The 12,634-nt window shown below is 55.5% G+C and overlaps 5 protein-coding genes across 5 annotated transcripts; 2 read left to right on the forward strand and 3 right to left on the reverse strand.

Annotated features, from left to right (window-relative positions):
* Positions 1 to 235: 235 nt before the first annotated feature.
* On the forward strand, positions 236 to 6,003 carry N7498_007546 (trifunctional fatty acid synthase subunit FAS2; the record flags this gene model as incomplete). The annotated part of the gene is made up of 3 exons (XM_058454608.1): positions 236 to 746; positions 806 to 5,742; positions 5,809 to 6,003. The coding sequence occupies 3 exons, from the start codon at positions 236 to 238 to the stop codon at positions 5,917 to 5,919; spliced, it is 5,559 nt and encodes a 1,852-aa protein (XP_058306857.1). The 3' UTR covers positions 5,920 to 6,003.
* Positions 6,004 to 6,311: 308 nt separating this feature from the next.
* N7498_007547 (tRNA (guanine26-N2)-dimethyltransferase) lies at positions 6,312 to 8,522 on the reverse strand (the record flags this gene model as incomplete). Its single annotated transcript, XM_058454609.1, has 1 exon — positions 6,312 to 8,522. The coding sequence occupies one exon, from the start codon at positions 8,520 to 8,522 to the stop codon at positions 6,312 to 6,314; it is 2,211 nt and encodes a 736-aa protein (XP_058306858.1).
* A 365-nt stretch (positions 8,523 to 8,887) lies between these two features.
* N7498_007548 (uncharacterized protein) lies at positions 8,888 to 9,941 on the reverse strand (the record flags this gene model as incomplete). Its single annotated transcript, XM_058454610.1, has 2 exons — positions 8,888 to 9,672; positions 9,734 to 9,941. The coding sequence occupies 2 exons, from the start codon at positions 9,939 to 9,941 to the stop codon at positions 8,888 to 8,890; spliced, it is 993 nt and encodes a 330-aa protein (XP_058306859.1).
* A 237-nt stretch (positions 9,942 to 10,178) lies between these two features.
* N7498_007549 (putative C2H2 finger domain protein) lies at positions 10,179 to 10,897 on the forward strand (the record flags this gene model as incomplete). The annotated part of the gene is made up of 3 exons (XM_058454611.1): positions 10,179 to 10,187; positions 10,238 to 10,264; positions 10,316 to 10,897. 3 exons carry the CDS (start codon positions 10,179 to 10,181, stop codon positions 10,895 to 10,897), a joined length of 618 nt encoding a protein of 205 aa, XP_058306860.1.
* Positions 10,898 to 11,230: 333 nt separating this feature from the next.
* N7498_007550 (pyruvate dehydrogenase (acetyl-transferring) subunit E1 beta) lies at positions 11,231 to 12,595 on the reverse strand (the record flags this gene model as incomplete). The annotated part of the gene is made up of 4 exons (XM_058454612.1): positions 11,231 to 11,702; positions 11,773 to 12,059; positions 12,130 to 12,253; positions 12,348 to 12,595. The coding sequence occupies 4 exons, from the start codon at positions 12,593 to 12,595 to the stop codon at positions 11,231 to 11,233; spliced, it is 1,131 nt and encodes a 376-aa protein (XP_058306861.1).
* Positions 12,596 to 12,634: the final 39 nt, after the last annotated feature.

Consider the following 12,634-nt stretch of genomic DNA (forward strand, 5'->3'; position numbering starts at 1 on the left):
TATCGCTTTCCCACCTTTTTTTTCTGGTTGCAAACCTTCTGTCTCAGAGGCCCTGACCTAAACCTCTCTCTCTTCTCCTCCAGACCATTGTTGCCATTTCTTTTCCTTGTCTTCTTCTTCTTGTGTTTTCTTACTTGGAAAGCCTTTCACGGGCATTCAGCGACGACTCCTCGTCGCGCACCCCTAGGACGTGCGTCCTGCTCCTACCTTAATACCTTAACGATACCCCTACACCATGCGTCCCGAGATTGAGCAGGAGCTCGCTCACACCTTGCTGGTGGAGCTGCTCGCCTACCAATTCGCCTCCCCGGTCAGATGGATTGAGACCCAAGATGTTATCCTCGCCGAACAGCGCACCGAGCGCATTGTCGAGATCGGTCCCGCAGATACTCTGGGAGGAATGGCCCGTCGGACGCTAGCCTCCAAGTACGAGGCATACGATGCCGCCACATCCGTGCAGCGTCAAATCCTTTGCTACAACAAGGATGCCAAGGAAATCTACTACGATGTCGATCCCATTGAGGAGGAGCCCATCGCCGAGCCCGCTGCTGCGGCTCCTGCTGCTGCTGCTCCGGCCGGTGCGGCACCTGCTGCCGCCCCCCCGCCTCCCAGTGCTGGCCCAGCTGCGGCCGTAGATGATGTCCCAGTATCTGCAGTCGATATTCTGCGGTCTCTGGTTGCGCAGAAGCTAAAGAAGAGTCTGGCCGACGTGCCATTGTCAAAAGCCATTAAGGATCTTGTTGGAGGTAAGTTTCTCGACCAATTGGCAAAAGATTCAATCCAAAATTCTAATATATATCTCAAGGTAAATCCACATTACAAAACGAAATTTTGGGAGACCTGGGCAAGGAATTCGGGTCGACACCGGAGAAGCCAGAAGACACCCCTCTGGATGAGTTGGGTGCGGCGATGCAGGCCACTTTCAACGGCCAATTGGGCAAGCAATCGTCTTCCCTCATTGCACGAATGGTCTCCTCCAAGATGCCTGGTGGTTTCAACATTACGGCAGTTCGGAAATACTTGGAGACTCGGTGGGGTCTGGGCGCGGGCCGCCAGGACGGTGTGCTGTTGCTGGCCATTACCATGGAGCCCGCCTCTCGTCTGGGCTCGGAGACTGATGCCAAGGCATTCTTGGACGATGTTACCAACAAGTACGCCGCCAGCGCCGGTATTAACCTGTCGGCCCCCGCAGCCGGCGCCGACGCTGGTGCCGGTGGCGGTGGCATGATGATGGACCCCGCGGCCATTGATGCTCTGACCAAGGACCAGCGAGCTCTGTTCAAGCAGCAATTGGAGGTCATTGCCCGCTATTTAAAGATGGATCTCCGTGCCGGTGACAAGGCCTTTGTTACGTCTCAAGAGACCCAGAAGGCGTTGCAGGCACAGATTGATCTGTGGCAGGCCGAGCATGGCGACTTCTACGCCTCGGGTATCGAGCCCTCCTTCGATCCGCTCAAGGCCCGTGTGTATGACTCCTCGTGGAACTGGGCCCGCCAGGATGCCCTCAGCATGTACTACGACATTATCTTTGGCCGTCTCCAGGTTGTTGACCGTGAGATTGTGAGCCAGTGTATTCGCATTATGAACCGCTCCAACCCTCTTCTTCTCGAATTCATGCAGTACCACATCGACAACTGCCCTACTGAGCGTGGCGAGACCTACCAGCTGGCCAAAGAGCTAGGCCAGCAGCTCATTGAAAACTGCCGGGAGGTGATGGGTGTCGCCCCCGTCTACAAGGATGTCGCCGTTCCTACGGGGCCTCAGACTACCCTTGACGAGCGAGGCAACATCAGCTTCAAGGAGGTTCCCCGTGCCAGTGCCCGTAAGCTGGAGCACTACGTCAAGCAGATGGCTGAGGGTGGTCCCATCTCCGAGTACAGCAACCGCAACAAGGTGCAGAATGACCTCAAGAACGTCTACAAGCTCATCCGCAAGCAGCATCGTCTCTCGAAGGCATCACAGATCCAGTTTGACGCTCTCTACAAGGATGTTTTGCACGCTCTTAGTATGAACGAGAACCAGATCATGCCTCAGGAGAACGGTAGCGCCAAGAAATCTGGCCGCAATGGTCTCAAACGCACCACCAACCGCCCCGGTAAGGTGGAAACCATTCCCTTCCTGCACCTGAAGAAGAAGTCCGAGCACGGCTGGGACTACAACAAGAAGCTCACCGGCACCTACCTGAAGGTCTTGGAGTCGGCTGCTCAGAATGGTCTTTCCTTCCAGGGCAAGAATGTTCTGATGACTGGTGCCGGTGCCGGTTCCATTGGTGCCGAAGTCCTTCAGGGTCTGATCAGCGGTGGTGCCAAGGTGGTTGTGACCACCAGCCGCTTCTCTCGCGAGGTGACTGAGTACTACCAGGCTATGTATGCTCGCTACGGCGCTCGTGGCTCCCAGCTTGTTGTCGTGCCATTCAACCAAGGTAGCAAGCAGGATGTGGAGGCTCTGATCGACTATGTCTACGACACCAAGAAGGGTCTTGGATGGGACCTGGACTTCGTCGTTCCGTTTGCCGCCATTCCAGAAAACGGCCGCGAGATCGACAACATTGACTCCAAGTCGGAGCTGGCTCACCGCATCATGTTGACCAATTTGCTCCGCCTCCTTGGCGCTATCAAAACCCAAAAGCAGACCCATGGCTTCGAGACTCGTCCCGCCCAAGTCGTCCTGCCCTTGTCGCCTAACCACGGTACCTTCGGCAATGACGGTCTCTACTCTGAGTCCAAGCTGGCTTTGGAGACTCTTTTCAACCGCTGGTACTCGGAGAACTGGAGCAACTACCTCACCATCTGCGGTGCAGTTATCGGCTGGACTCGTGGCACCGGTCTGATGAGCGGCAACAATATGGTCGCCGAAGGTGTCGAGAAACTTGGTGTCCGCACTTTCTCGCAGCAGGAAATGGCTTTCAACCTTCTCGGTCTGATGTCCCCGGCTATTGTCGACCTCTGCCAGCTTGACCCCGTCTTCGCGGACCTCAATGGTGGCCTCCAGTTCATTCCCGATCTCAAGGGCTTGATGACGAAGCTCCGTACCGACATCATGGCGGATAGTGATATTCGCCAGGCTGTCATCAAGGAGACTGCCATCGAGAACAAGATTGTCAACGGCGAGGACAGCAGCGCTTTGTACAAGAGGGTTGTTGCGGAGCCTCGTGCCAACATCAAGTTCGAATTCCCCACGCTTCCTGATTGGGAGAAGGAGGTCAAGCCCATCAACGAGTCTCTCAAGGGTATGGTCAACCTGGACAAGGTGGTTGTTGTCACCGGTTTCTCCGAGGTTGGACCTTGGGGTAACTCTCGCACTCGTTGGCAGATGGAGGCTTATGGCAAGTTCTCTCTCGAGGGCTGCGTCGAAATGGCTTGGATCATGGGTCTGATCAAGCATCATAACGGCCCCCTCAAGGGCAAGGCCTACTCCGGCTGGGTTGATGCCAAGTCCGGCGATCCTGTCGACGACAAGGACGTGAAGTCCAAGTACGAGAAGTTCATCCTGGAGCACAGTGGTATCCGTCTTATCGAACCCGAGCTGTTCAAGGGTTACGACCCCAAGCAGAAGCAGCTGCTTCAGGAAATCGTCATCCAGGAGGACCTGGAGCCCTTCGAGGCCTCCAAGGAGACCGCCGAGGAGTTCAAGCGCGAGCACGGCGACAAGGTCGAGATCTTCGAGATCCCAGAGTCTGGCGAGTACACCGTTCGTCTTCGCAAGGGCGCCAATCTGCTCATTCCCAAGGCGCTGCAGTTCGACCGTCTTGTAGCCGGTCAGATCCCCACCGGCTGGGATGCTCGCAGATATGGTATCCCCGAGGACATCATTGAACAGGTGGATCCTGTCACTCTGTTCGTTCTTGTCTGTACCTCGGAATCCATGCTTTCTGCCGGTATCACCGACCCGTACGAGTTCTACAAATACGTCCACCTCTCCGAGGTTGGCAACTGCATTGGTTCCGGTATCGGTGGTACCCACGCCCTGCGTGGCTTGTACAAGGACCGCTACCTAGACAAGCCGGTGCAGAAGGACATTCTGCAGGAGTCCTTCATCAACACTATGAGTGCCTGGGTCAACATGTTGCTCTTGTCTTCTACCGGTCCCATCAAGACTCCTGTCGGTGCCTGTGCCACTGCCGTCGAGTCTGTTGACATCGGTTACGAGACGATTGTCGAGGGCAAGGCTCGCGTCTGCTTCGTCGGTGGCTTTGATGACTTCCAGGAGGAGGGCTCGTACGAGTTCGCCAACATGAAGGCCACCAGTAACGCCGAGGACGAATTCGCCCACGGCCGCACCCCGCAGGAGATGTCCCGTCCGACTACCACCACCCGTGCTGGCTTCATGGAGTCACAGGGTTGCGGTATACAGCTCATCATGAGTGCGCAGCTCGCCCTTGACATGGGTGTGCCTATCCACGGTATCATTGCCCTGACGACCACCGCTACTGACAAGATTGGCCGGTCCGTCCCTGCCCCCGGTCAGGGTGTCCTCACTACTGCCCGTGAGAACCCTGGCAAGTTCCCCTCGCCTCTGCTGGACATCAAGTACCGTCGGCGCCAGCTTGACCTGCGCAAGAAGCAGATCAAGGAATGGCAGGAGTCCGAACTGCTTTATCTGCAGGAGGAGGTTGATGCTATGAAGGCCCAGAGCGACGAGAGCTTCAATGTCTCCGAGTATATGCACGAGCGGGCTCAGCACATTGAGCGCGAGGCCGTTCGCCAGGAGAAGGATGCGCAGTTCAGCCTGGGCAACAACTTCTGGAAGCAGGATTCGCGTATCGCTCCCCTGCGCGGTGCCATGGCCACCTGGGGTCTCACCGTCGATGACATTGGCGTCGCCTCCTTCCATGGTACCTCGACCGTTGCCAACGACAAGAACGAGTCGGATGTCATCTGCCAGCAGCTCAAACACTTGGGCCGCAAGAAGGGTAACGCCGTTATGGGTATCTTCCAGAAGTACCTCACTGGTCACCCCAAGGGTGCCGCCGGTGCCTGGATGTTCAACGGCGCTCTGCAGGTTATGGAGAGCGGCCTCGTCCCTGGTAACCGCAACGCGGACAATGTCGACAAAGTGATGGAGAAGTTCGACTACATCGTCTACCCCAGTCGCAGCATTCAGACCGACGGTGTCAAGGCGTTCTCCGTTACCTCCTTCGGTTTCGGCCAGAAGGGTGCTCAGGTCATTGGTATCCACCCCAAGTACCTGTTCGCCACTCTTGACCAGGCCCAGTACGAGGCCTACAAGACGAAGGTGGAGGCTCGCCAGAAGAAGGCCTACCGTTACTTCCACAACGGCCTGATCAACAACAGCATCTTCGTTGCTAAGAGCAAGGCTCCTTACGAGGACGACCAGCAGAGCAAGGTCTTCTTGAACCCCGACTACCGCGTGAGCGTCGACAAGAAGACCTCTGAGCTGAAGTTCTCTTCTACCCCTCCCAAGGCTGACAGTGCGGAGAGCACCCGGCAGATGGTCGAGTCTCTGGCCAAGGCCAATGCCACGGAGAACTCTAAGGTTGGTGTCGACGTTGAGAACATCGACGCGATCAACATCTCCAACGAGACTTTCGTTGAGCGCAACTTCACTGCTAGCGAGCAGGAGTACTGCCGCAAGGCCGCCTCGCCTCAGTCCTCGTTCGCAGGCCGATGGAGCGCGAAGGAAGCCGTGTTCAAGTCGCTGGGTGTTAGCAGCAAGGGTGCCGGCGCTGCTTTGAAGGAGATTGAGATCGGAAGTGATGCCAATGGCGCTCCGGTGGTGACTGTAAGTATCGATGATCCCTTTACAATCTCCGATGATCAACAACGCTAACGGGTGGTTTTCTTTTAGCTTCACGGTGCCGCTGCCGCTGCCGCTCAACAAGCCGGCGTCAAGTCGATCAACGTCAGCATCAGCCACAGTGACTCACAGGCCGTGGCCGTCGCGGTCTCGCAGCTCTGAGGTCGCCATACATTCTTGATCTTGGGTTGTTTACATAGACGCTGATGAGAATCGCCGTTGACGCTTTTTCTCTTGGCTTTTTTTTTCTCTTTCAGAGACGTGATGATTGTGATTTATGTTTGTTTCTTTTTTTTAGAGTCGGGCCAGCTTCGTCTCCTGGTTCGTTTGGTGTTTATAATGGAAGTAATGATATGCCATAATCTCGTTCAATGTCTCGGTATTCTTCCGGCGTAGACGTAGAAGTGCCAAACCATGATTAAGCATGGGCAAAGTCACGCGATGAGCAACAGAACAGACGATAGATCTAGGTGGATAGTGACTTTTATTCAGACAAGCAATTACACACGAGCTTTCTCGCTATTTACAGCAACTAGACATACACAACAACATTATCATTTTGAGGCCACGGCAGCACGATTGAGCGGGCCCCAATTGGCACGCGGGTTGATCTGATACCGCACTAAACGCTTCTTCGTGTGCGCCGCTGATGCCTCGCGCCCCAAAGCTGCGTCAAACCTGACTTCTAGGGTGCTGGGATGCGGCCGCTCAAAAGGTCGCGCAATGGGTTTCTTCGTGGTATCGGCAGGCTGGGGCTCAGCATCGGGGAGCACCTCGTCCGAAGAGCCTGCTGCGAGCTTCGATGCCTGACGTGATCCGGACCGGTACAGAGAGGCTTCCACCTTGGTAACCAGGTCACTGACATCTTTCCCAGACTCGATGGCATCGAGGAGATCCCTCTTCATCAGCGCCAGCCACTGGTCCCCGCCATGCACATTGCGCAGGTTATCACGGCTCTTGGCCATTATCGCGGCACCGGGGGTCCCGGGCTTCAGGGAGCTTTCCTTGATGGGGGAGTGCTGGCGAACCCATTCACGCATGATCTCCCAGATTACGCTCCAGGGGGCATCGGTGCGGATCGAGTTCGGTTTGGCATGGCTCCGAGTAGAACGGTAGCCACAGGAGCGGATGGCGCCGCGGAACTCATCGATGGGGATGGTAGAGCAGTGGAGGACTTTAGAAAGAGCGCTGAGGGTGAAGTAAAAAGGGAACGGATCCCGAGCAGCAGGGTCCATACGCGGAACAATGGCAGGATATTCAGAGTCTTGGGCGTGGGTCTTCGCTGTCTCAGCCTCGGTGTTCTGCTGCTGGTTGCCGGTTTTGGTCGGTACAGGAGTGAGATCCAGGTCTTCTTCCATAGCGGTGGTTAACATGCCCTCGATTCTAGGAATGGTCTGGTAGATCTCAGGATCGAGTGTAGGAAGAAGAGCCAGGATCTTCTGGATGTAGTGAGGGTTGTGCAGCGGACCTCCCCACATAGGGCCCGCGAGATGAGTTTTGAAGCCGCAGTGCTCGCAGTGCGGGCCAGCCGAAGGACCCTGCGCCAGACCAAAGTGATAGAAGGGGTTTCCCTTCTTGTCAAGCCTTTGCTTCGTGGCGGCGATGGGCTGTGTACTCCAAGCACCACATCCGGCATCGCAGTTGTAAACAAGCATCGAGTTGCCGGCAGTGAACTTGACTAACGCGGGAGAGCGGTATACGCGGACAAACACACGCGCGTAGAAGTCAATTGACAAGGAAAGCAGAGGCTCAATGGAAAGCCCATACTTGGCAGCCGACATGGCAAGTGAGTTCAGGATCAGTCGCAGTCCGCCCTCGTGGGAGTGCGAGCCTTTGATCGACACACCCCCGTACAGAGAGAATGCCTTTTCCGGATAGCCAGTCGAGGCCCAAACACCAGCATCGGTGCAAGTGACACAGAGTAGACCGCCGTCCCTGACTCCCTGGATGGCGGCGTCGATGAACGGGGATGCAGTGCCGTAAGGGTCCAGGTCGATCACGTCGAATTTTTGAAGTGCGTTTAGGCCGTACATGTATGCACGCGCATCACCGAGGTTGGGTTGAATCCGATCTTGTAGCTCATTATACTCAATGTTCGTCTTCATTGACTTGATTGCAGAGGCCGACAAGTCATTGGCCACGACTCTAGAGACGGGAAGCTCTGAGGCGTAGCGTAGTGCGCGCAGACCCGTTGCAGATAGGGCATCCAGGATGGTATACGAAGGCTCTGTCGTGGAGTCAGACTGTCCATTGCCAGTCTGGTCGCTGACCTCCAGCTTTGCTTCATTGGTGCCCTCCGCGGCCGACTTGGATGGTTGGTCCTCCGTCTCCGCCTCGCGCTTCCGCTTCTTCCCCGATGTGCGCTTCTTGAACTTCTGTTTCTTTAAGTCCAACAGAGACTCTCCATAGGCACGGATAGCCAGAACACTCAAGTCACGGTTGAACTGCTGAATCGGGTTGTAGAAAACTGATTGCGACTCGTCGTCGTCCTTGAGGTCCCTCCTCGTTGCCTTGGAGGCGGCTTCCTGCGCAGGAGGGTTGAGGATATGCGCCCGGCCCTCCTTGATGACCTGATAGTCCGTGCCGCGGAATTGCACCAGGTTGGAGGGATCAACCGGTCTCTCCATGGTCCTCGACGAATGGCAGAATGCTCTCGGGAATGACCAGGTGGGGCTGGTTGTTCGGAGGAATTGTGTGCGGATAATAGCAAATTCAAACACGTATCGTCGAGCCAGGGTGAAAAGCGAGAGGCGCCGCGAGGTCATGGACGAAGAGAAGAGCGTGAAAAGCGAAAATGCGCGGCGTCGGAGGAAAAAAGATCTCTCGCACGGACCACGTCACCGCCCGCTATACAAGAACTATAAAAGCGAAATTGGATTGAGATCTCAAACTCTAAATAGCTACTGGGCTCTGAAAATTATGTAAATACCAATAGGTCAAAAGATAAATCTCGAAATATATTTGGCAAGACGTCTTAAGTGTGTGCTGGGAGCCTTTGTTCTTCATGTGATGGGAGCATCTTAAAGTATTACGGTCAAATGTTGAAGGGTACAATTAATAGAATTAATAAGTGGTCATAATTACATGTTAAAGTACAGTGTATATGTTCATACCATCCTCCATTCTCACCTCATAACCAGTCGCCAATGACCGGCACCTGGCTATACATCTCGTTCCACCCTTGCGCTTCCCATCCAGCACCTTCGCCTGCGCGTCCGACGATGCCGAGGGCACCAGCCAGCCAAAGAGCAGCACCCACGGCAGCGACTCCGTTCACCATCCACCACATCTTGCGCTGCCTCTTCACGCGATCCTGGTTCGCCGGATAGCCCAGGTAGCCTTCCAGCGAGCCTTTGCTGTTGCGCTCCTTCCTGACCGTGGTCACTCTCCAGCCCATCCAAGTGGCCCATCCGCCCACAAAGTGCCACACGCTCGCGGTGACAAACATCAGGTAGAAAATATTCCAAAACACAGGACTGCGCGCAATACCATGGGCAACATAGCCCAAACCCACACCGGAACTACCGCCTTCCACGATCAAAGGTGTAGCACGGTTTACCAAGACATGAAGACCAATCAATGGCGCAACGAGATATCCCGTGCGGGCTTGAAGAGAAAACCGAGGCCAGGAGGGTAGCAAGGCTCGCTGAGCTCGTGTCTCCGCGCCGTATAAGCGAGCGCGTCGCGAAGCACGGATGTTACGCAAAGCAATTCCAGAGATAATGTGCGCGAGGACGGGGATGGTGAGGACGAGGTGCTCGAGACCGGGAGCCTGGTAAACCGGTCGCGTGAGCAGGAGATAGGGCTCGCTCGCGGCTACGGAGCGGGTGACAAGTGGGAAGAGCGCAGTATTAACGAAGTGCAGCCCGAAGAAAGCCGTCGGTGGATAAGTCGAGTATTTCTGAATACCCGACACTGCATGGTTTGGTCAGAACATGTCCAAGTCGAGATCTGCGCGGGTTTGGGCGCAACATACACAATGCATCCCACCGGTGGGTTCGGAGGCCCAATTTCGGGGCTGGAAATCCACAGGTGCGCTTTGGCTTGTCTTCCCCTGGCTTGGGGAAGTATTCGCCATCCTCAAGGCTCTCGAGATCGGGGGTTGAGTCGTCCACGGGAGAAGGGTCTAGTTCTTGCATGGAGATGACCGACTTGGTGTCGATGTCCTGCAGTTTGACATCCATTGTGTGTTGATTTTTTCGTAGCAATGAAAAGAAAAGAGAAAAAAAGAAAATCGTTTATTACAAGGAAATCATCACTCGTGCCAGTCGTGCTCACCAAAAAAGAAGCTGGAGAGAAGACAAAAGAAAACAAGGAAAAGTCGGGGACGGGCGATCTTGCTGAGTCCGCCCAAAACAGCGCCTCTGATAGGTCTACGCCTTCGACTTGCTCGGTCTTCCCTCTTTCACGACTTTGCAGCAATGGCGCCGGTATTTCCCCTGGAACCACGCTGTATGATCGGATGCTAATATACAAACAGCGAGGCTTCACTAATCCTGCTCCCAAGGTGCGATTCATGATCAACCCCATAAGTCCCGTCCACTGACATCCCGAACAGACCGAGTCGGCGCGGTCCGCACTCAGCGCCTTTACATGCACGCTCTGCAATAAATCATATTCGCGACACCCGGAATACGAGGCACATATCTCTTCCTATGACCACCAACACCGGAAACGTCTCCAGGACCTCAAACAGCTCTCACGCGATCCAAATGCCGCGGAGAAGGCCCGCCGCGCTGAGCGCAAAGCCGATGCGGAGGCCGGGTTGAAGGTCATTGATGCACCTGTCATTAGCTCGAACCCAAGTGGAGGAAGTGCTGGTGGGAAGAGTGGGGGAGGATTCAAAAAGGGCGGCTTCAAGAGCTCTTTCGCATCTGTCAAAGGCCCGGCGGCACCCGTGAAGAAGAACGTATTAGGCGGCGATGACGCCGACGACGACGAAGAGGATCACGCTGCCGCCAAAGACCAACCGAGCACGGCTTCGAAGCCTGTACCCGAAGAAGTGCGAGACGATGCTGAAAGTGATACAGACGAAGAGTATGGGCGGGATCAGGACGGGGCCGGATACTACGATCCTCGACGGCCAACGGGCTGTTTTGCGGGATGTGCTGGTCTTGGGGGAATCCAGGCTTCCACATAATCATATCGTCTGTATACTCCATGTGCATTTTGGGCGTTGGGACATGGGCATGGCGTTTCGGCAATACCTTCTCTTTGGACACTACATTTACGACTGATCTGAATGGAAAGAAACTTGGAACTTCCAATGTCTATCAATCTAAGACACAAACACAAAGCATTTACGCTGGGTGAAGAACGAGGCACAGACCTGAGGAAGGTAATCGTACACAGCTTTCCAGGAATCTGCCTAGGCGAGAATAAATAACGACATGATGGGGGAACGAACAATATAAAATGAGACAGATGAAAGGGTACTAGGCACATGGTTTTGTTACGCGCTCACGCGCTCCACTTACAAACGCAGCAGCTTGGCGGCCTGGTTGACAATGGTGTCCTCCTGGGGGAAGGCCATGTTCTCCAGACCGTGGGCGTAGGGAGTGGGCACCTCAGCACCGGTGACACGAACGGCAGGGGCAGTCAGATAGTCGAAACCGTACTCCATGGAGAGGGCCAGGATCTCGGAGGAGACACCGAACATGGGGTAGCCGGACTCGACGACCATCAGGCGGCCGGTCTTCTTAAGGGAGGCGATGATGGTCTCGACATCAAGGGGCTTGATGGAGCGCAGGTTGATCACTTCGGCGTCAACACCGTACTTCTGCTTGAGTTCGGAGGCAGCGGTGAGGGACTGGCCGACGCAGCGGGAAAGGGAGACGATGGTCAGGTCCTTGCCGGGACGCTCGATCTTCGCCTTGCCGATGGGCAGGACGAAGTCGCTCTTCTGGGCGGCCTCGCTCATCGGGAAAGCCTGGCCGTACATAAGCCTGTAATCGCTGTGTTAGTTTCCCCGTGCCGATCTCCGAAAAAAATAATTTTGTCCGGACCACCACTTACTCGTTCTCGAGAACCACGACGGGGTTGGGGTCGCGGATAGCAGCCTTCAGAAGACCCTTGGCATCCTCGGAGCTCCAGGGCGAAACAACCTTCAGACCGGGAATGCTGCCGTACCAGGCGGAGTAATCCTGGGAGTGCTGAGCGGCAACACCGGCGGCAAAGCCGTTGGGGCCACGGAAAGTGACGTTGCAGGGCTGGATACCACCGGACATGTAGTGAGTCTTAGCGGCGGAGTTGATGATCTGATCGATGGCCTGCATGGCGAAGTTGAAGGTCATGAACTCGCACTGGAACGTGATTCAACAAATTAGTTCCCCGGTCTTTTCTCGCTCGATTAGAGTATCCGGAATAACTCACAATGGGGTGCAGGCCAGCCAGAGCAGCACCGACGGCAAGACCACAGAAACCAGCCTCAGTAATGGGGGTATCGATAACCCGCTTGGGGCCGAAGCGGTCCAAGAGACCTCGTGTCACCTTGTAACTGCGGGAAAGAGATCCAGGTCAGCGTTCAGGTTCCTTGAACAGACGATAACGTTCTTCCGCCTGTGGAAGAATGAAAAGGAGGGTGTCCTTACGCTCCGTTGTACTGTGCGACCTCCTCACCCAGAATGAAAGTCTTCTGGTTGATCTCCAGCTCCTCCGCTAGAGCCTCGTTCAGAGCGTCACGGACGGTGACCTCCTTGGTACCGGATTCCGAAGCATAACCGCGGGCGCGAACAAATGAAGGAGCGCACGACTTGGCGAAAGCAGGGCGAAGAGGGGAGGAAGCCAGGCGCGAAGAGAGCAGCCGGGTTGCTGGGCGGAAAAGTCGGGGAGCGGCCATGTCGGGGAATTAGGACAGAAGTCGAAGGGAGAGAATAAA

Source organism: Penicillium cinerascens, assembly GCF_028974065.1.
Source record: "Penicillium cinerascens strain IBT 15544 chromosome Unknown contig_9_segment0_segment0, whole genome shotgun sequence".
Taxonomy (NCBI): Eukaryota; Fungi; Ascomycota; class Eurotiomycetes; order Eurotiales; family Aspergillaceae; genus Penicillium; species Penicillium cinerascens.